The sequence below is a fragment of the Triplophysa rosa genome, linkage group LG16 (genome assembly GCF_024868665.1).
Source record: "Triplophysa rosa linkage group LG16, Trosa_1v2, whole genome shotgun sequence".
NCBI lineage: Eukaryota > Metazoa > Chordata > Actinopteri > Cypriniformes > Nemacheilidae > Triplophysa > Triplophysa rosa.
Window position 1 is genome coordinate 23149867 of NC_079905.1, and position 23328 is coordinate 23173194.

The following is a 23328-nucleotide window of genomic DNA, read 5'->3' on the forward strand; positions in this document are numbered from 1 at the left end:
CGTGCTCTTTCTCTCACGCTAGCGTGTGGACGTGCTCTTTCTCTCACGCTAGCGTGTGGGCCTGCTCTTTCTCTCACGCTAGCGTGTGGACGTGCTCTTTCTCTCACGCTAGCGTGTGGACGTGCTGTTTCTCTCACGCTAGCGTGTGGGTGTGCTCTTTCTCTCACGCTAGCGTGTGGACGTGCTCTTTCTCTCACGCTAGCGTGTGGGCGTGCTCTTGCTCTCACGCTAGCATGTGGACGTGCTCTTTCTCTCACGCTCGTGTGTGGGCGTGCTCTTTCGTTCCCTGGATCACGTGTGGGCCTGCTCTTTCTCTCACGCTAGCGTGTGGGCATCCTCTTTCGCTCGCTGGATGACGCGTAGGCATGTTATTCCAGAAGAATTGTCCAATAAGGGACTAAGAACGCCTGTTGCGATACGGGAATATGTGTTGGAAAAATACTTTTATGAACCCTAGCGGAGTGAATCCAGCACAGAAATACTACGTCATGCGTTCCTCTGGTTTTTTGACAAGTTGACCATGTAAAGCATGAGAAGCCAGCACGTTCAACAGTGTAAAGAAGTCAGAATGCAATCATATTTTCACACCTGATAGACATTGCAGGGCAGTACTATTTAATTTTGTTCTTATTACCTTTTCTCCTTATATGACATGTATAATCTGTTGTGTTTTCTTTTTTCTTCTGTGCTTTCTTTATTAGTTATTTAGTTCCTCACTTGTTTCTGAAGCCCCGTGTTTTTGCGACTGGCGACTTTGTCCGGTATTGCTTATGTTGTAGTTAATGTTAATTTCTGTGATCTCCAGTGCGTTTTCTTTGTGGATTATTAAATTACTACATTTTGTTTCTACTCCTTCATGGTGTGCTATATTACCTGCACAGCTACATGTTAAACCTTAATAGATTTTTTTCCGTATTCACTTTTTTCTCTCTTAATTTTTATCATTTATGCATTCGTTTATTTAATATTTATTTTCTCTGTATTGTTTTTATATTTAAATATTATAATATACAGTATACTTTTATTCATTCTGTAAATTCAATGAAATTTGTATTTTTTGTAATAACTACAATTTTCCATGTTGTGCTCATTTCATTTGACTTCTCACAGATGAAGTCCTCTATACTAAATTCATTAAGTTACGATAAATAAATCAACATTCATTTTAAAAACTAATCTGAGCCAAATCTGTGGAATAATGTGATTAAGAGCCCTGTCATACTTTCATGAGAATGGCCTGAGAAAGGCTGATGTCATGGTCTGATAGCACTACACAATCATTTGAGGAAAAATCATGTTCAGTCCTTTACAAGAGACTTGAATAGAACTGCTGTACGTGACTCTCTTTGTGCAGAATAAAAACAGAGAAACACCTTCAACATGAAAACCTGAAGCTGAACAGCACCAGTCTCCATCTGTAGATAATGTGAATGAGAGATGTCTTCTCACTGGGGTCTGTTGACATCTACTGTGTCAATATATTTCACATTATTGCTGTGAATGCAACTACAATCCTACAGACACCAGTTTTTTGCTTGATGCATATTGTACAGATTTGTTGTTCACATGAGAACTGCTCCTCAAAACGGAGTCTCATTTAGTTCCCAAATGACAATGGTTTTTATATACAGCAGAATCCCCTTTTCCTTTCCAGCAGTGCTCTGTTTGCTGGAGAAATAGAGTTGGAATGGAATATGATGTTCTCTGAAATGGTTTGTCAGGAGTTTTGACCTCATCATGATCATCACACAAGACGGCTCACAGAAGAGAAGAAGCCGCTCTCCTCTCACATTAAATCTTCAATGATGCTGTCGAATATTCAAATCCATCCTTCAGACATTGAGCGGTATTGAGACTGATGGTCATGAGCTTTAAAGATGAATAAACGAACACTCATACACTATGAGGCTTTAAGAGGGTTGAATATTAGCAGACGGACGGCAGGTGATGTCCTTCTGAGCCTTCTCTCTAACATCGCCGGCTGATTGTCTAACGTCAGGAGTTGTGTGATTTGTTAGGATAAACGCTGCTAAATGAAATTCGAGATCCCCGGCCACTTCCTTGTTTGTCTCTATTGAATTATGGCGATGCTGTAATTGACTGAGATTGGATGAGAAATCGAAGAAGCCCCAGGGAAGAAGAAGACGAAGAGTAGCTTTAATATTCTCCTGCGGTTGTTTGTGTGTGGTGAGGATCACGGCTGAGGTCTCTCAGTGTCACTGTCAGTGATTTCATGTGGACTGTGATTGCTTCTCTTTTAAACGTGCTGATGTGAGAGAGGATAGATGAGGACATGGACTCACTGTGGAGTGTCTGAACTGATGGAATCCAATTCTTGACAAAAATCAGGCCATTTTTCAATCTCTCTTGTTTGGTCCTGTAATACATCATAGAAACAGAGTTCAGTGCCACATATAATATGATGACAGAGGGCTGGGCATCTCTTTTATTTGAGGAAAAAATATGATATTTTGTTTATAGAGTACATAACTAGGGATTTTTAAGGTCCTACTTTGGTTCATCCAACGACAAGTTTATGTACATAGAAGGTGTAAAAACACGATCATTTCGTAATAATAGCTAGTTACTTTTACATTACTTCTTGACTGACTCTCAAATGATTAGTTCTGCGATTCATCTGTTTAATCCCCTCTTTTCCGCTAGCCTAGTCTGATGTGATTGGTCAGATGGTCTAGTCTGCTGTGATTGGTCTACCGCGAATGATGCTCACGAGCTACAGTGTTTGGGGGAGAAGAGTGAAGTTTTCGCTCGCAGTCTTAGTAAAATGTAGGCGGGGACTATATGTAGGGACGTAAATCTGCGGCGGTTGGTGAATAGGACTAGGGACGACTCGTTTGCGTGATTCAGAGTCGACTCGCTTTTTTCCAAGCCAATAACTTTGTTATTCATTCACCTTCGGCTTTACAACTTGGCAGACTGCTGACTTTCAAACACGGCAACATTACACACTGCATGACATGTCATTTACATGATCTCATATGATGTACTCTTTAAAATGAGTAGATACCTGTTTTGTCACACCACTACATGTGTCGTATGGTTATGGTTACGATGTGTAAGTGTGTCCTATGGTTAAATCTATCTTACGATATTTTGTATTAGAAATATAAATATGAATAATATACAATTATTACCAGTTTGTTTTCTTAAATTCACACCATAGGACACATGTACAGTATATTTGTCTACTACCCGTGTGTGTGTGTGTGTGTGTGTGTGTGTGTCTTGGTTTGCTCTGTTAGATTTTCTTTGAAAAGAAGTGTTAATTTTGATGTATCTCATTTTTGTGCGTCCAAAAAAACAATGTCAACTAAACCCCGATCAAAGGGGAATGGTTGTATCAATGTCACATAAATTGCAAAGTGTGATGTCATTTCCTCTAGAAGCACATGAATGAAAGACTAGAGGTGATGTAGTTTCTGAATGTACTGTACAACTTGTAATATAAAGAGATCTCTTGTCCTTTGTCCATCAGTAAATCCAACATCTGTTTGGTTTATTATTATTTTTTCAATAACAATGTCATCGTGAGATAAGATAAAACAATAAGTATTTCATTTTAAGGGTTTGTAAAAAAAATAGTATGAACCAGAGAGAAAAAACAGAAATATGATATAGAAATAGAAATCTTTCATTTTCACTCTTCATATACAGTACTGTAATTAAATGAAGTATTGAAAATATATAGTTTGACTGTATAACTGACTGTATAGATGAATTTCGTGTATGGAGAAGCTGAAGTGTGTTTGTGTGCAGAATTCCAGTGCGGATCATCGTGTGCGGTTGGATTTGGGTCTCTGGGATAAATTCAGTGAATTAGCCACTAAGTGCATTATTAAAATCGTGGAGTTTGCCAAACGTGTTCCTGGTTTTACTGGACTCACTATCACTGATCAGATCACACTTCTCAAAGCCGCCTGCCTCGACATACTGGTACGTACATGACACACACACACTGTGCGTCTGGTTTATTATCTCCGTGGGGACAGTCCATAGGCGTAATGTTTTTTATACTGTACAAACTGTATATTTTATCCCCTAACCCTAAACCTAAAGATCATAGAACACTTTTTGCATTTTTAGATTTAAAAAAATATTGTTCTGTACAATTTATAAGCTTTTCTGCCCATGAGGACCTCAATTTTGGTCCCCACAGTGACACGAGTCCACATGTGTTGGTGTGAATTCAGGTTTAGGTCCCCACCGGGATATACAAACATGAACACACACACACGTGTTTGTATAGAATGATGATCAGGCTTTTTCATCAAATAGTCAGTAAAGTGAAAGCTTAGCTGTAAGGCTGTCAAATGATTAATCATCATTAATCACTTTCTGATTCAGACATACAGTAGGTGTTAAAACATTGATAAAACTGATGGATGTTTTATTGACTTTGAAAGACATTTAAATGAATCCGGGATAATAATACACACATATAAAGACAAAGGTGGAAAATGCACAAGAACAGAAATTGGAGACAAAATATGTTTAGTGCAAGAAACTTTTTCATTCTTTCACACACACAGTCCAGTTTCATGAGTCACAGTGGTTTTCCTGTGATAGAGTCTCACTGTTCTGTTGTGCCTAGAGTTTGTGTTGAGGAAGATCAAACGTGTGTGTGTGTGTGTGTGTGTGTGTGTGTGTGTGTGTGTGTGTGTGTGTGTGTGTGTGCTGTTGGTAGCAGTCATGTTTTATTCTATTTCATCTTCATGACAGTACTGCCAATCACTGTCAGCGGCCCCCGCTGTGTACTGCACATGAACCCCCCCCACACACACACACACGCACGCACACACACACACACATGTTGGGTTTTTATGTTTTATGGGGACATTCCATCGACACAATGGTTTTTATACTGTACAAACTGTATATCATATTCCCTCCCCCTAACCCTAACAATCACACACAACTGTCTGCTCTTTTACAGTTTCACAAAAGTTCATTCTGTATGATTTATAAGCTTGTTTCCTCATGGGGACCAAAACATGTCCCCACAAGGACAAGTATTTTGGATATTGCCATCATTGTGGGGACATTTTGTCCCATACCGTAGGGTTTACCCTTCCCACACACACACACACACACTATGATTTATAAGCTTGTTTCCTCATGGGGACCAAAACATGTCCCCACAAGGACAAGTATTTTGGATATTGCCATCATTGTGGGGACATTTTGTCCCATACCGTAGGGTTTACCCTTCCCACACACACACACACACACACACGCACGCACACACACACACACACACACACACACACACACATCTGAGATGGGAAGTGCTGATTTTAGATCAGTTTATTTTGTTATCATGTGATGAAGATGGTGTTCTGTTACTGTGTGTTTGTGTGTGTAGATCTTGCGTATCTGCACGCGTTATACACCGGATCAGGACACAATGACGTTCTCTGATGGCCTGACGCTAAACCGCACACAGATGCACAACGCCGGCTTCGGGCCGCTCACAGATCTGGTGTTCACTTTCGCCAACCAACTGCTGCCCATCGAGATGGACGACACGGAGACGGGACTGCTGTCTGCCATCTGCCTCATCTCGGGAGGTGAATAACACTTTCACCTAAACAAACAAACATAACAGCAAACATTTTAAGACAAGCACTCTTGCATTCAATAAAACATGAGTGCTCTCGACAGATCCTGTATCCCACATTATAATGCAATGCCTACAGCTTCACCCTACACTGTTAGAAAAACAAACATATACATTCATTTTATTAGTCAAAATATACAGGTATTATGTATTTTATTCACGTGACGTTAAAATCCAAAAGTGTATTAAATTATAAAATAAACATTTTATTTATAAAACGATAACAGGAGTCCTGAAATTAAAGAAGTCATGTGACAACAGTAGAGCTGAAACACAGCAGATCAGTTGGTATACAGTATCTACAGATATATGAGAAGACACACTGCCCTCTGGTGTTCATGAGAGGTACTGCACCTGATGTTTTGTCTCTGTGTGTGTAGACCGTCAGGATTTGGAGGAGCCGTCTAAAGTGGATGAGCTCCAGGAACCTCTACTGGAGGCGCTGAAGATCTACGTGAGGAAACGCAGACCCAGTAAACCGCACATGTTCCCCAAAACTCTGATGAAGATCACAGATCTGCGCAGTATCAGTGCTAAAGGTCTGTATGATGATGATGACTCTACAATCACCTGTCATTCACTCTTAGAAACACGACTATGTCGCTATTTCTTGAAAAAAAATGCAGAAATATTGATATCTCTCGCCATGATTTTTAGAACGACTTATTGCGAGAGGAAAAAATCAGGCTTTAGTCAGATAAAATGGTTAATGGAAACGCCATCATTTCACAATCGTTTTTTACTTAAGCAATAAGCCCCAAGAAGCAGTGGGTTACAGTGCATTTTATGCACTGTAACCCACTATCACATGTAACCACATATCAACAGCTAAGGGCGTTGTGGCACGATGTAAAGCGGAGTCATTAAAACCCCCTTAGCTGTTATAAAATGCACTGTAAACCCACTGCTTAACGGGGCTTATTGCTTTTATAAAAGGGTTATTCCATATGCGTAGCAAGGTTTCATAAAATAAAGTTAATAAAATTATGCTTAGGCTATGTAATGCGGTCAGTCGTTATAAATCAGGGTATTTTATAACGGCTTAGAACTCAGCTCAGCCAATCAGAATCAAGGACCAGAACTGACCGTTTAATAATGACATTTATAAAATCAGGCCAAATTTTGCCCAAATCCACTTTGCCACAGTCTGAAGCCCTGAAATGTCTCCCAGAGGAATCATGTATAAGGAGAAAAGGGTGGGGCCTAAAACAGATCCTTGTGGCACTCCATATTTGACTCAAGATTTTTATAACATTTCCTCATTTACAACAAGTGAAAATGATTTGCGAGATAAGATACCTGACCCTCTGATAGTGACAGAATTCACAAGGACTGTTTCCTGCAGGTGCGGAGCGAGTGATCTCTTTAAAGATGGAGATTCCAGGATCAATGCCTCCTCTTATCCAGGAGATGCTAGAGAACTCTGAGGGTCAGGATGGACAGAACTCCACAGAGAGGAGCAGCACGGGGAAGAACAGCAGCCCCAAGCCCTCCGCCCCCTCCCCGGAGCCCACCGACAGCTCTGGAGCTGTGTCCTCCAGTGAGGAACCCTAGAACCACGGGCATGTGGAACCTCAGACTGTCAGACACTCCTTTGCACAGTACAGGTGAACTGAAGGTGGACCTCTGAGCCCTCCACTATGTTTGTAACTTTACCCTGCTTTAAGAACAGATAATGGCCTAGAGGTGTAAAACATCACAAACACGACTGAAGAATCAAATTCTACTGCTATCAATGGTTGTGACAGATGTGAAGCTCCTCAGGTCTCCTGTATGGATTTCTTCATGTGCATGATAAGCTCTTACTTTGAATAAGTGATTCGCGCTCTTTCTCTCAGTCAAGCTGTTGCATATATTGTACATATCATCATATGGTCATATCTCTGTTTCTATGACATATTTAGTGGTGCTTTTTTACATTGTCTTTATAATCGGTCGATGCGATACGTCCCGTTTTAAAAGGAGCTCGACTCCATGATACACTTATATAATTGCACCTGTTTAGAATGTTCTTGCATATAGACGTTATGGAAGTCTAATATTTGACATTTGTTTGTATATTTAAAGCTGTTTCGTTTTCTACATATACAGTCAGACTGCTGGGATTGCACTCGTAAGTCTATAATGAGTGGTTTTAGGCCGTCATATGGAGGAAGTCTTGAGGTGAAGACTCCGACCGGTCATGTAGTAGATTAACTCTTTCGGCTGCTTTGTTTCACTGCAACAAATGCAAACACTACATGAGTGTTACTGGAGGAATGAAGTAATACAGTTATGTGTAAACCCAAACCCTTATGACTTTCTTTCTTCAGAGGAACGCAAGAGATGTTTTTAAAAACATACAGTGGAGACTGGAGCTGTCCACCTCACATAAGAACAAAAAGCATGGTGTGTGATGACACATACGAAGTCTGTTCCTCACACAAAGCTCTCACCAGACCTTTTCAGTTCAGTTCCCTTTCATTGTGTTTAAAAAAGTGTAAAACAGCATCTCTTGTGTTCCTCACAGGACTGTCATGATATACTGGATTGACACTGATTGGCCAAAAACACACCTGATGCCTTTATCTATTCACTGATGATCTGGGTGGATTGTTTTGGCCATGATAACGGTGTAGTTATAATCTGATATTGTGACAGGCCTAATTCTACATGATAAAGAGAATGTGTGAGGGATTCTCTTCAAAAGAGAAGTGTAAGCAGTGATTTCAGTGCTCTAGACACTATTGGTCTTGTTCAGTGATTTTGTTGGAACGTCTCATTCGTCTGGTTGACTCTAAACGCACATGGATTCGGTGACCAGAATCACGGATAATCTTTATTTGCAGTAAATCTACGGGACATTGCAATCCTCTGCAGCGAGGCTGATAAACTCATACAGCGAGCAGATTGTGTTTTTTATTTCAAGTGAATTATCTTGACAGGGTGACGTGACAGCCTTCAGCTCAGTGAATTCTTCATCACGAGAGCTTTATATCAACTGATCACGAGTTTGTCAAATACCTCTAATTGAAATACAAGTGTATCTGAGTATCTGTGTTTGGCTGATTTGTGATCAGATTCAGCATAACACGAAGGCTTTGAATGTTTTTCTGCATCAAAAAATCGTTTGTTCATACTCTCTCATTGCACTTGAACTGAACTCTTGAGAGTAATGTCATATTACGTGACATGATTTACTGTCCATATTTTACTTCTCTTTTGCCTTCTAAAGGTGATAATGTTTCTGTCTGTGAGCTCTAATCAAATAATTTCTTCACATGAAGTCATACAGGACCATCATTCACAGTTCACCCAAAATAAAAAATCCGCAAGTGTCATTTTTACTTACACCTGTATGACTGACGTTCTGTGTTTGCATAAGATGAAAGGGACTTGGAATGGAAAACTGCAGCATAAACATTCCACTTTTGTACTCGATAAATGGGTTTTCAATTGAAATGTTCTTGAAACACACATTGACTTTGACATTAACAGACTTTAGAAGTGAGAAGATCAGTTCCCCTTCAGTCTGTCTCTCGACGTTGTGTTGAGAGACAGACTGGGGTTTGATCTTGAGAACCTATCATCTCCGAGAGGAATTTAAAACGCCAATGGGCTTTGGCGAATGGCACACACACACCAGTCCTGCCCCGTGCATACGGGTATAAAAGGGAGGTGGCGGCGGCCATTCACTCATCTTTTGTTCTTCGGAACCTGCATGACAAGCAATTCTTCTCTCCGAGAATTCTCCTTCCAGACTGCTGGATCTATGACGAGAAGTAGCAGATTTCTCCCTCTCGGTAGCGAACTTCCCCTGGGCGTCTCGGCAGCGAGCCGCAGATATTTCTAAAAGAGCAAATTTCCTCTCACAGTCTGTGGTGTCTTCGGGCATGTCTCGCAGCTGTGTTCTTGGGTATGACAGACTAATCCTCTGACTCCACAGTCACAGACTCCATCGTCTGCTTCCCGAGTGAGTTCGATTGCCGCTTCGGCAGTGTACCGTCCCATAGCGGGCAGACTCGACAACGGGATGGGGGAAAACTTTCTGTCATAATGTCGGACAGCTACCTCCTGGCATCGAATGCGGAGACCCCTTGGAGCTCCCGCCCCCGGGCGGTCGAGCCCAAGACGAGGCGACGCAGAGATGACGGTCGTGCTTGCCCGGGCATGACCTGGAGGCGCATGAGGAGCTCACAAAGATGTGGAAAATGCCGTTCGTGGCGCGTTCCCGACTGACGGGCTCAGGAGCTGTTACTTCCCTGGACGGTGGGGCAGCTAAGGGATATGTCGACATCCCCCAGGTGAAATGTTCAGTCGCGGTGCAACGCAGACGCTGCAACTTGGAGGGGTCGACCAAGGCTCTCTTCCAGGGCATGTAAGCTCTTTGACACTCGTGTCGAAGACTTGTGATGCTGTGGGTTAAACTACCTCCGCCCTCCACGCTATGGCGGTCCATCAGGTTCATAATGCTATGGCGACCCATCGGGTCATAAGTCAAAGCGTTAAGATCTGGTTGATGGGAAGGCATGGCGGGCGCTCTGGGCTTAAACCTCATTGGGAACCTGCCTAGGAGACAGAGCAGCCCTGACAGAATGAGCCAGGGTGATTGAGATTAACAGCGGGCCCGACCAAACCCGGCCAGGTCATCACCGGCCGGTCGAAGCGGGATGCCACCTGCCACGTCCCCCACCCAAGCCAAACCCTTTTTAGGGCCGGGCGCCCACTCTCTCTTAAAAGAGCTTCTCTCTCTCTGGGCTTCTCCGCAGCACTCTCGATACGACACAACAGACTTCTACGACGGCAACACAACTTCTCGCTGTCAGCAGAGCCGTCAACTTCCCCGGGGTTCCGCCCTGTGCGAGGTGACCGCTCTGTCAGCCACCGAACCACCCCCCACGGCACGGTGAAGCAGATTGTCCCTCTGGTTCCGCTGTCACGGTACTTGGGCGCTTGGCATGAGTGCATTGGTCAGACTTGGACTTTCTCTGAGGGTTCCACTCGGGCAGGTTTCGAGGTGCGTCGTGGTTACGATAGACACCTCCCTGCAGGGGTGGGGTGCTGTGTGCAACGGGCATGCTGTATCGGGGCAGTGGACGGGTCCCTGGCTGCGGTGGCACATCAACTGCCTAGAGTTGTTGGCTGTCCTCTTGGCACTGAGGAGGTCTCAACCCCTCGTGCAGGACAAACACGTGCTGGTCCGGTCGGACAGCATAACTGCCGTGGTGTACATCAATCACCAAGGCGGCATACGCTCACGGCAGATGTCACAACTCGCCCGACGCCTCCTCCTCTGGAGTCAGCAGGTGATCAAGTCCCTGCGAGCCACCTTCATCCCGGGCAACCTGAACCAGACAGCCGATGCACTCTCTCGGTAGGGGACGCCTCGTGGAGAATGGCGACTCCATCCCCGCGCAGTCCGGCTCATATGGGAGCGGTTTGGCCATGCACAGGTGGACCTGTTTGCCTCCCCGGACTCCACCCATTGCCTGCTTTGGTACTGCCTGACCGAGGGAGCCCTCGGCATGGATGCCTTACCACGCAGCTGGTCCTGTGCAAGGTCAGGGAAGAGGGACACCGAGTACTGTTAGTTGTGCCCTACTGGCCCAACCAGACTTGGTTTTCAGACCTGGTGGCTCTGACGGTGAGGGGAGAACCCACGGAGTTGCCCGATCGGGTCAGCGTTGGCCTTCCTACAAGAGAGACTCGAGAGCAACCTCTCCCCATCCACGCTGAAAGTGTATGTAGCCGCTATTGCCATTTATCACGATCTCGTGGAGGGTAAGTCTCTCGGCCAACATGACCTGGTCACCAGGTTCTTCAGGGGCACGAGAAGGGTGAATCCACCTCAACCGCACTCGGTACCCTCTTGGGACCTTAATGTGGTCCTACAGTGCCTTTGTACAGCCCCTTTCGAGCCCCTCAGAGACGCCAGAGATTGGTGCACTGGATCGTGGATGCCATTACTTTGGCATACCGGTCCCAAGATCACCCATGCCTGATTGCAGTGAGAGCCCACTCCACCCGGGGTATGGCCTCCTCGTGGGCACTGGCGCAGGGCGCCTCTCTGGCAGGCATATTTAGTGCTGCGGGTTGGGCTACGCCCAGTACCTTCACAAGGTTTTACAACCTCCGTGTGGAACCAGTGTCAGGACTTACACGCCACCGGCTTGTGAGGCCGGCAACTGGGTTGGGCGTACGCCTGCGAAAGCGCCCTCTCCCCCTCCCCGGGCAAGTCTAGTGTGCTAATCTAGCCTCCTTACATCCCCCCTTAGGGCGAACTACAGGCATTCCATCACTAAGCATTTGTAATTGTTTCCAGTACTGGTAGAGTCACCCCTGCTTTTGTGGACCCCTGTACTCGGACTGTTACCCCATACCTAGTGACTCCCCTGCAGGGTCGTCCCATATGTCGATTGGTTCCCCTGTTGGCGAACCTGTCAGGCGGCGTCTCGCTAATAGAGACGAACGCCATCGTCCGTGCGGCCGTCATGTTGTGTCTCTCAGTAGGCTACTAAGTACTGATCCCACTGGAAGATTACGTCTCGCAGTAGCGCTCACTTGTGACTCGCTAGTCCAGTCAGTGTCGCTCCACTTGAGGTCATGATACGGCTCAGCGCCGTGGCGTGTAAAGATAGGTCCCCAGTCTGTCTCTCAACACAACGTCGAGAGACCTACTGAAGGGGAACGTCTCGGTTACGACTGTAACCTCTGTTCCCTGATGGAGGGAGCGAGACGTTGTGTCTTCATGCCACAACGCTTTGCCGACCCGCTGCAGCGACCGGGAGATATCTCTCAGGTTCCTCAGCCCAAAGGGTGAATGAATGACCACAGCCATCTTCCTTTTTTACCCGTATGCACAGGGTGGGGACTGGCATGCGTGTGCCATTCGCCAAAGCCCATTGGCATTTTAAATTCCTCTCGGAGATGATAGGTTCTCAAGATCAAACCCCAGTCTGTCTCTCAACACAACTTCATCTCATGAATGTGAATAAGATGTAATGCAGTATTTTGTTTTCGTACCTCATGTCATGTTTTTTCTCAGTGTTTTGTGTTGAAGCTGTATGCGTCTCTGCAGTGAAATGAAACCACTCACAAATGTCTTTTTTAACATTGACCCACAGTTTCCTTAAGCATTTACAATCCTCACGTCATTATCACTGTAAGCTATCAATGTTGAAAGGTTCAGTTCACATTGTAATAATATTCTGTCATCATTTCTTAACTTGCTACAAACAAGTATGACTTATTTCTGTAAAGCACAAAAGGAGAATTGTTGGATATTTGTCATTGCATGGAAACGAGTGTCCAGGACATCTTTTAAAGTCTCTGTTTGTGTTTTATGGAAGAACAATTAGAAGTGGAGTAAATCATGACAGATCATCATTTATGGGTCAACTATTATTTGATTATTTAGGTTCAATTTCAACATCATATTAAGTGAAAGTGAAAGTGAAGTGAAAGTGACCTATTAGTCAGATATGGTGACCCATACCCGAAATGTGACCTCTGCATTTAACCCATCCAGAGAGTAGTGAACACACGCACAGCAAGTGGTGAACACACCACTTGCGCCCGGGGAACAAGTAGGGGTAAGGTGCCTTGCTCAAGGACACCTCAGTCGTTACCCACCGGCCCTGGGAATCCAACCGGCAACCTTCTGGTCACGAGTCCAACTCTCTAACCATTAGGCCATGACTGCCCCCCCTATTAACTATACATCACTAGAGACTTTCAGAATCTGTTGTTGAAATCATCTTGTATTGTGTTGAATGTGATCTGAGTTTTTACTAATAATAATATCATGTTGTTACTGTTGCCATACTGTCTGCTGATCTCAAACAAACTTAATGAAATGGACATGATGAAACAGCCCTTTAGATTTCTTTTCTCATTTCAAGAACCATTTAAACTGGAAGCTTGTAAGGAAACGGATGACCTTTTTTACTGAAAGAATCCTTCACGCTCTTTTATAATTGTGTCATGCTCTTCAGCATGAGATTTGCTTGTGTAATGAACTTACGGACCCGAGGGGTTTGGACAATGACAGTTCAAGAGCATTCTGTCCCTCATCATCCAAGTGTATGTCTGTTGAGAACAGATCTGTTTGTGCGGCTCCTGTTTCGCTTCAGTCTTGTTTGTATATAACAATGCTTTTGTTCATCTCATTATCATCAAACGTTCTGGCAAAACAATAAAATTGTATTTATTTTAAATTAAAGCTGTGTGAAGGTATTTAGACAGAGGAATGTTTCGTATTTTATCTAGGCCATTTGTCAAATGTTCCTCTATTATATATCAAATACATTCATGTTTCATATCAACATTTTTATATATCAAAAACCCTTAAAGGAATATTTCATATTTAATATAAATTAAGCTCTTTTTTTTTACATGTCTTAGGAGGACCATGATGTTATTGCTTAATTATTAAATGGCTCGTTGGAATGCTTGATTCTGATTGGCCTGTCGTGACATTGCAGGTTCGTTATTCCCAGATAACAACCTCTCAAAAATCATTTTGACAGGTTTTTTGACAAATGAAATATAAATATGTCTTTTAATCACATATGACATTATATTCACAAATGATTAAACCAAATTGCCTGTTCGTGACGTTTGAACGTCGTGTCTAACCTTAAAACCGAAAGTAAACGGCTTTTCCTCACTGAAGGTCTGCATTCGGTAAAAATGAGCAAATAAAATATTTCAAATTCACATTTCATGTCCAGTTTGTTTCTCATGTGGCAAGTAGGCGTGTAATAAGCGGGATAATGTACAAGCAGCCGGCTGTTATCACAGAAATAAGCCCCTTCAGTGAGACACAAGACCCCCGCTTCTTATTTCTGCCATAACTGATTTTAACAGGCTGGTCTCATGTTAGCTTAGAGTTTACGTTGCTAAATGAACGTTTCTGACACCAAGGAATAATTTACATTTCATATTTATTTCCAAGTCATCTCAAAAAGGTTCACCATTTCTCATTTTAAACCATTAAAAGGTGCTGAAGCACAGCAGCCTAAACGTCTAAAAGCTGCTCAGACGAATACACTTCAATGATTAAAAAAACAACATTATCAATGTATCATAACAATAATACCAATAATAATAATAATAACAATAATAAAAAGAGTAAAACAGCTACACAGTAGAAAGAATTAAACATCACGATAAAAAAAAACAAATAAAATGGAGGGTAAATGTACAAAAGTTCTGCTGGGCAGAGACACTTAATCTGTTCTTCAACAAGCGTCTGTTTTGTGTGTGTGTGTGTGTGTGTGTGTGTTCTAGTCAAACATGTCGTTGTCATCGTCATCATTATCCGACTCTGCAAAGTACTTGACTTCTTTCTTAGCTCGACCGGAGCGATCTCTGCCCGTGTCCAATCGACTGAAGCTGTTCATGCCTGCATCATCATCGTCATCATCATCAGACACTTTCTTCATTTTCTAGAAGCCGATAAAAACACAACATGAGAACCCAAACTCAAACTGAAACACGATAAGTTGAGTTTGCTCTGATTGTCCTCACCCTGCTGCTGCTGCTGCTGCTGCTGGTGTTTTTTCCAGTCTTCTTCACAGGGTTATACTCATCCTCCTCTGAGCTCGACTGTTTTCTCTTTCTGCCTCGTCCTTTACTGATGCCCTTCACTGATGATGCTGATGCTGGAGCTTTTTTAACAGCCGTGTCTGAGTCCGAGTCCCACACGGATGTATTGGGCTTTTTGGCTTTTGATGGTGCTTTCTTCGGTTTAGATGCTGCGTCTGTAGCTTTCTTAGCTGGAGCTAGAAAATCGTGTATAATACATATATGTTATTGCGCTTGTCTTTATCCTGCAATCAACTATGTGGTAAGTAATGACATCATCATCATCTGTATAGCAGAGCTTCATCTGTCAGTGAAGAGAGATTCAAAGCAATACGTGTAAGTTTACGAGAGAGGGTTACAGCACAGTTGAGGCAAGTTAATCACATCGAACATAACATCTTCCAGGCCCGTCTCAAATGTAGTCACTTCAAACTTGTTGTGACAGAAAAGGTGGCTTTTCATGTGTGCGTTATTACATTTACAGTCATATTATTGTTTTGAGTAATAACGGCACACACGCAGTCAGTTGTGTGAGTAGGATGCCCTCTGGTGGCCGTGTGGAGACGTTTACCTTTCTTAGCTGCTGGTTTGTCCATGGCAGAAGTACTGGAATATGATGAGAAGACTGGAGGCCGCTCATCATCACTGTCTGACTTCACATCTGATCCACAAATCACAAATCACAACAACAACATGAACACAACATATACACCAGCATACAACTGAATGACATGTTCACACACACACACGTACCGTCGTCACTGCTCTTGTCAGCATATGTGGCTTTAGATGAGAACACACTCTCTGTCTCTTTCTTCACTGCTGACACAGACCTATAAATCACAGACTCATTACTGTCAATACTAGTGTAACACCACAATGCTGCAGAAAAACATTACCATTTCAATCATATATTATGAGATATGTGTTTAGTTCTAAGGAATATAATGTCACAAGGTGCACAAAACTGTAATGGTTTTAAAAATAGCTTCACTTTTATGTATGCCCTTACAAAGTAGTTTTTTAAGTGTGCTTCAACTATACTTCTGTCAAACTAAAAATATTAGTATACCATTATATTAGATATATTTCATATAGATTTCAAGTATAAATTTCAGTGAAAAACAGCTATAAACTAACTGTGTACTCGAGTTTACTGCTGTTTTATTAACCAAAAAGTAGCCAGTTTAGTCCCAAATAGTGTTGAAATAGCACACTTACAGGGACACTAGTACTTAATACACTAGGTATACTTAAAACAGTTGACTTTTGCTTTAGTGAACGTCACAAAATGAAGCATACTCGTAAGGGCACAGAATATCATGTGTTGTGAAACATGAGCAGCAGATGAATATTTATATTTCTCAGAGTGAAGTGAAGAGATGCAGATGTACATACGTGGTGAATGTTGTTTTTGAAGGTAATATATCATCATCATCTTCATCAACATTATTGTTTTGTTCTGCTGGATTTGTTCTGTAGGTCTGAACTGGAGAGCGCGAAGCATCATTGTCCTGTTCTTCATCACCATCATCCTCTTCCTCCTCAGAGAAGTCAAATGTGTACTTGGCCTTCACGGCTGTAACACACACACACACACACACACACACACACACACACACACGAGTTCAGTTTCACTGATGAAGGAAGAGCGTGTATGGGGAGGAAGACGCGTGTATGGGGAGGAAGACGCGTGTATGAGGAGGAAGACGCGTGTATGAGGAGGAAGACGCGTGTATGAGGAGGAAGACGCGTGTATGAGGAGGAAGACGCGTGTATGAGGAGGAAGACGCGTGTATGAGGAGGAAGACGCGTGTATGAGGAGGAAGACGCGTGTATGAGGAGGAAGACGCGTGTATGAGGAGGAAGACGCGTGTATGAGGAGGAAGACGCGTGTATGAGGAGGAAGACGCGTGTATGAGGAGGAAGACGCGTGTATGAGGAGGAAGACGCGTGTATGAGGAGGAAGACGCGTGTATGAGGAGGAAGACGCGTGTATGAGGAGGAAGACGCGTGTATGAGGAGGAAGACGCGTGTATGAGGAGGAAGACGCGTGTATGAGGAGGAAGACGCGTGTATGAGGAGGAAGACGCGTGTATGAGGAGGAAGACGCGTGTATGAGGAGGAAGACGCGTGTATGAGGAGGAAGACGCGTGTATGAGGAGGAAGACGCGTGTATGAGGAGGAAGACGCGTGTATGAGGAGGAAGACGCGTGTATGAGGAGGAAGACGCGTGTATGAGGAGGAAGACGCGTGTATGAGGAGGAAGACGCGTGTATGAGGAGGAAGACGCGTGTATGAGGAGGAAGACGCGTGTATGAGGAGGAAGACGCGTGTATGAGGAGGAAGACGCGTGTATGAGGAGGAAGACGCGTGTATGAGGAGGAAGACGCGTGTATGAGGAGGAAGACGCGTGTATGAGGAGGAAGACGCGTGTATGAGGAGGAAGACGCGTGTATGAGGAGGAAGACGCGTGTATGAGGAGGAAGACGCGTGTATGAGGAGGAAGACGCGTGTATGAGGAGGAAGACGCGTGTATGAGGAGGAAGACGCGTGTATGAGGAGGAAGACGCGTGTATGAGGAGGAAGACGCGTGTATGAGGAGGAAGACGCGTGTATGAGGAGGAAGACGCGTGTATGAGGAGGAAGACGCGTGTATGAGGAGGAAGACGCGTGTATGAGGAGGAAGACGCGTGTATGAGGAGGAAGACGCGTGTATGAGGAGGAAGACGCGTGTATGAGGAGGAAGACGCGTGTATGAGGAGGAAGACGCGTGTATGAGGAGGAAGACGCGTGTATGAGGAGGAAGACGCGTGTATGAGGAGGAAGACGCGTGTATGAGGAGGAAGACGCGTGTATGAGGAGGAAGACGCGTGTATGAGGAGGAAGACGCGTGTATGAGGAGGAAGACGCGTGTATGAGGAGGAATGAGGAGGAAGACGCGTGTATGAGGAGGAAGACGCGTGTATGGGGAGGAAGACGCGTGTATGAGGAGGAACGCACTGACCTGATGCTCGTCTGGATGTGGTGTCTCTGGGAATGACAGGTCCACTTTCATCCAGCTCATTATCAGATTTCTCATCATCATCTTCATCTTCTGACCAGGGGTTCCTCTTCTTTACTTTCTTGCCTGGGCCTTTAACACCAGCGGGTTTCCTTTGTCTCGGAGTACCTGAGAGACCAACACAACACAACACACATCTGTGTCACAGACAGCCTGATGATGATGATGAAGAGTTGAAACAATAACGTCTGTCCTTACCGGGTTCTTTCTTCTCTCTCTTGACCCGCGGGGCTTTGGCTCCGGCTCCAGGGTTGGGCAGGCCTGATGGTGAAATAAGAGAATTCTCTGCTGTTCCTCCGTTTGAGCCCAAAGCGCTGTCCTCATCGAACTCCAACTTCAACACTGCGTCTGCTTCACCCTGACACATCAGAAAGAACACTGAGCTCTCTGACAGTCCTCGTGTGACACACACACACACACACAGACAGATGTTTACCTTCTTCTTCTTGTTGAGTTTCTTGGAGGCATCGGCTTTCATGGCCTGTGTGATCTGAGGTTCTACCCTACGGCCGAACGGAGACGGCAGAGTTTCCTCCAGATGCATCTTCTTCACTTTGGGTTTGCCCACCTTCCCTTTCACCAGCTTCACAGCCTTGCCCGAGTTCACGCTCTCTTTCTCCTGCTCCTCCAAGCGCTGAGATACAAACACACACACACATGAAGATCTCATACACACTCGGGTCATGAGGACTGTCACTCTGTAAGGAGACTCACGTCCAGCTCCTCTATGAAGACGGCGAGATCTTCTCTCCACAGATCTTCAGGAATCTTCTTCTGGAGTTCATTCAGTTCTGATCTCTGTATCACACACACACACACAGTCCTCACTCAGCTTCAGAAGTCACAGATTCATTCTAAAGTACTTTCATGAGCTCGACTGCTTTCACTGTTCTCAGTTGAGTTTGATCAGGAGTAAATTCTGACTGAACATCCAGTTTTACGTGAACCGCTTTAAAGATCATCGGACAAATGATGCGTGAATCAATAATGCCTCTGAGGCAAGTGTAATGGATTTAGTGATGTACCTTCATGTCTCTCTGTTTGAGCAGATCTTCCACCTTCTCTTTGGTCAAACACCACAGGGGCATGTTGAGAATGTAGTTAAAGTTTGGTCCGGACGACGAGCTCGAGTCCACTGAGCTGTCACTGTCATTCCCGTCACCATCCTCGTCCTCCAATGACTGACATCATTAACACAAGCAATCGCAAACACACACACACAGTGAGCCTGTGCTAAAACTACACAACACCACATCAATCAACAGAATCTATCAGAGATCTGATTCAAAACCCACATGAGAGGAAATAAGGCTGTTTATCACTGTGTGCTTATCAATGAAAAACACTGCTTGTCTTCATCTACACCTCATTTTCCTTCAATTACTATTTTTGTACTTTTAACAAATATCTTGTAGAAACTTAACCTTGTAAAACGTCTTGGTTACGGATGTAACCTCGGTTCCCTGATGGAGGGAACGAGACGTTGTGTCGAACCGACAGATGGGGTTCGTCCCTGATAACCAATCGCTTCCGACTTCTTAGAAAAGGCCAATGAAATTGGCGAATGAAATTTGCATGACGGACTCCGCCCCCGGATATCCGGGTATTAAAGGGAGACGGCATGCTGCATTCATTCACCTTAGTTCTGAGGAGCCTGAGACCTCTCACGACTGCTGCAGTGGACGGCACGTGTTGTGGCAAGAAGGACACCACGTCTCGTTCCCTCCATCAGGGAACTGAGGTTACATCCGTAACCAAGACATTCCCTTTCTGACGGTCTCTCGGCGTTGTGTCGAGCCGACAGATGGGGTTCCTATGGAAAACGGCACAACACTGTGCCCTGTCACAATATCCAGCGAAGCGACGGTGACTGGCCTGGGCGTGTCAGCCTTGAGCGCTACCGCGAAATTGTAACTTACCAGTGGGTAAGTAGGGGGTCCCAGAGCTTTCTTGAAAGGTGGGAAGGCCCCTGCCTTCGGCCTCACAGGCGGCGGCCTTGTTTCTCTAACAGCGAGGAGCCGCCCGGTACCGTAAGGCCACTGGGTAAGCGCTACTTCCTCAAATGGGGGATGCGCTACAGAGACCACTTCCTACCGCAGGGAGGAGTCTAGTGGAGATACCAACATGGTCTCACCGATGGGGAGAACTCATGGGAGGAATGTGCGGACTGAAGGAGTTAACCGCGAGGTGGAGGTAGGGCTGGGCGATATACCGGTATGTACGTGACTACCGGTATTGTTTTGTGCCATGATATGAATTTTGCTATATCATGTATACCGTTATATATTCATGAACTCTAATTTTGCATTTATATTGCTTTGTTCAATTAGTCAACTGTTAACACTGCTAATGAAGACACAGAGTCGAGGGTGAACGTTTTAATCTTTTGTCCTCTCAACTTGGCGCTACACAGGCATTAGTAATCAAACAGAGAGCGCCTTAACAGTCCAAATTAATAGAGCACAAACCACCGAACGTTACTCAAACACGCCACAGCAACAATCAAGCGTGCACAAGCAACTGCAGTTTGCGAATTCATGAGATTGAACGTGAGATTTGAGTGAAAAATTTGAGCGAACGCGCAGAAAGTGAGGTTGTTGAACAGCACGAGGAATTAGTTAAAAAAAAGGGGGCTCCGCTGTCGTATGGAACTGGTTTGGGTTCAAAATCTCTGACATCGACCAACAAACCATACTCTGCAAGTTGTGCCGCCGTGTTGTTGCAGCCAAAGGTGGAAACACTAGCAATCTCTTTCACCACTTGAAAACCATGCATGTCCGCGAATATGAGACATGCACCCAAATGCGTACAACAGATCGTCCCGAAGGCGGCGCACGCCTGAAGACTAGGTTAAAAAGCTTACAGTATTTAAGTTTGTATAAACTACATTTTCCTTGTAGTAATCTTCTTTATCCCCTATGTACTATACAGTATTTTATTTTATTTTATTTTACATAGTATTTAATTTAATTTCTACCTCATGTTGAAATTTTGCTCTGTTTGATAAAAAATTTTATTTTTTTTTTTAAAAAAAACTTTAAGAAAGTTGATGTGAGTATTGGTTGGTACTAGCTGAAGCTTTAAAAGATTTGATTGAAAGTATTACAGTGTATAACAACTGAGTTACCTTTTACCTTACCTTATTCTCCATGTAGCAAAATATTTTCATTTTCTTTATCCCATATGTTCATTAAATGTGTTTAAATAAAAGTCTTTTAAGGTCTATGTCCCATCCCTGACTTTTTTTAGTAATTTAACTAAGGTGTACTAAAATGTGATTCCATATGTTTTTATCATATCGAAATATCGATATCGACTGGACAGTGAAAAATACAGTGATATGAATTTGAGCTCATATCGCCCACACCTAGGTGGAGGGTCATGGGAAGGTCATGGGTTACCAAGGTGGGAACCAATCATGAGGATACATCAGACGGAACCGCCCTGCTGGGGGGTTACAACGTCCGGTAGCACTAGGTCCGGTTAGAGCTATGTTGTGGATAACTCAGTTGGTACCCGGCCTAAGGGGCAGGGCTGCTCTGCCCAGCCCGCCCACAGGAGGTGCTTGCTTAGTGATGGATGGAGTGCCTGTTCTTCGCCCAGTGGGGGAAGAAGGGAGGCTAATTTTAGTACGCTGACCCACCTATAAGAAAGGGGGGGGGTACTGTCAAAGGTGTACACCCTACCGGCCGCCGGTCTTGCCTGATGCCTGCAAGACTCGAGCTGATACCGGTTTACGCGGCGGCTGTAGGACCTCGCGAAGGTGGTGGGTGTAGCCCAACCCGCAGATCTGCAGATGTCTGCCAGAGAGGCGTCTCGAGCCAGTGCCCACGAGGAGGATGTACTCGGTGTGGAGAGATCTCTCACCCAGTGGGCGCGGGCGATCATAGGACAGGTACGCCGTAGTGATGGCATCCATGATCCAGTTTGCCAATCTCTGTTTGAGACAGCCCTCCCTGCTGATCTCCAAACAGACAAAGAGCTGCTCAGAGCTCCTGCGGCTCTGCGTGCGGTCCAAGCAGAGGTGCAATGCGCGTACTGAACACAACACGGAGGAAGTTGGGTCTTCCACCCCGGTGGGGAGCGCCTGTAAGTTCACCACCTGGTGTCTAGGGGGAGTGGTGGGAACTTTGGGCACGTAGCCGGGCCGGGGTCTCAGGATAGCTTGAGAATCACCGGGCCCGAGTTCTAGGCAGTCTGTGGACATGGAGAATGCTTGTAAGTCCGCTACCCTCTTGAGCGCCATCCGGAGAGTCGTCTTCATTATGAGGTGAGAAAGCGCGGCATCTCCGAGGGGCTCCAGGACCGCATCAAGGTCGCAAGAGGGTATGGAGCGCGGGTGAGGCAGTGCCTTCCCGTGCCCCTTAGGAACCAAATGATCAGGTTGTGCTGTCCTAGAGACTTACCAGCAACTGGGTCGTGATGAGCGGCAATAGCGGCTACATACACGTTCAGTGTGGATGGGGAGAGATTACTCTCGAGTCTCTGGAAGGACAGCATGTTCCCGATCGTGCAACTCCGCGGGTCTTCTCTTCGAGAAGAGCACCAGGATGAGAAGAGGCACCACTTACAGGTGTATAGCCGCCTAGTGGCCAGGGCCCAAGCCTGAGTGATGGTCTTAAATGCCGCAGGGGGTAGGCCACTCAGGATCTCCTTGTCTCCTTGCCACTCAACATCTCGGCTAGAGGGACGAGCACGATCGCTTCCTCTCCAGAGGGGTGGCGACCTCGGCCCGAAGCATGGGAGCATCCGCGAGTGTTGGGAGAGGCAGTGCAGTGCACTGCAACCCAATGCCGGCGGCCCGGGAAAGCATGGCTGACATTTCGACGTCCGCTTCTTCCTGGGCTCGAGCTCTGAGGAATCGTCGGAGTCCGATGCCAGTAAGTCATCCTCCGATGCTGTAATGGACATCTCGTTTCCGAATACGTGGTTGAGGAACAAGACGGTGGGACCGTCTCATGGGGAACGGTCAGATGAGCGAGACGAGGTGCGAACGGTCCGCGAGCCAGTGGCTGACGGATTAGCGCTCACAGTAATCCTCATATCACCCTCGCTGCTC

General features: G+C 45.1%; 2 protein-coding genes across 3 annotated transcripts in view; one reads left to right on the top strand and one right to left on the bottom strand.

Annotated features, from left to right (window-relative positions):
- Positions 1–9261, top strand: part of LOC130567419 (retinoic acid receptor beta-like) — a 275560-nt gene extending 266299 nt beyond the window's left edge. The window contains exons 8-11 of one of the 2 annotated variants that reach the window (XM_057355499.1): positions 3778–3954; positions 5384–5588; positions 6019–6177; positions 6984–9261. In XM_057355499.1, coding sequence (XP_057211482.1) covers positions 3778–3954; positions 5384–5588; positions 6019–6177; positions 6984–7192 — 750 coding nt within the window. In that variant the 3' untranslated portion in view covers positions 7193–9261. The remainder of the gene's footprint in view (positions 1–3777; positions 3955–5383; positions 5589–6018; positions 6178–6983) is intronic. The other variant, XM_057355500.1, reaches the window with a different exon arrangement.
- A 5272-nt stretch (positions 9262–14533) lies between these two features.
- top2b (DNA topoisomerase II beta) overlaps positions 14534–23328 on the bottom strand; it is a 28941-nt gene continuing 20146 nt past the window's right edge. The window contains exons 26-35 of the mRNA XM_057355495.1: positions 19295–19450; positions 18984–19067; positions 18706–18903; positions 18468–18627; positions 18213–18377; positions 16604–16784; positions 15959–16038; positions 15777–15866; positions 15149–15402; positions 14534–15066 (exon numbers count right to left, since the gene is read on the bottom strand). Of these exons, the coding sequence (XP_057211478.1) occupies positions 14905–15066; positions 15149–15402; positions 15777–15866; positions 15959–16038; positions 16604–16784; positions 18213–18377; positions 18468–18627; positions 18706–18903; positions 18984–19067; positions 19295–19450 (1530 nt within the window). The 3' untranslated portion in view covers positions 14534–14904. The remainder of the gene's footprint in view (positions 15067–15148; positions 15403–15776; positions 15867–15958; positions 16039–16603; positions 16785–18212; positions 18378–18467; positions 18628–18705; positions 18904–18983; positions 19068–19294; positions 19451–23328) is intronic.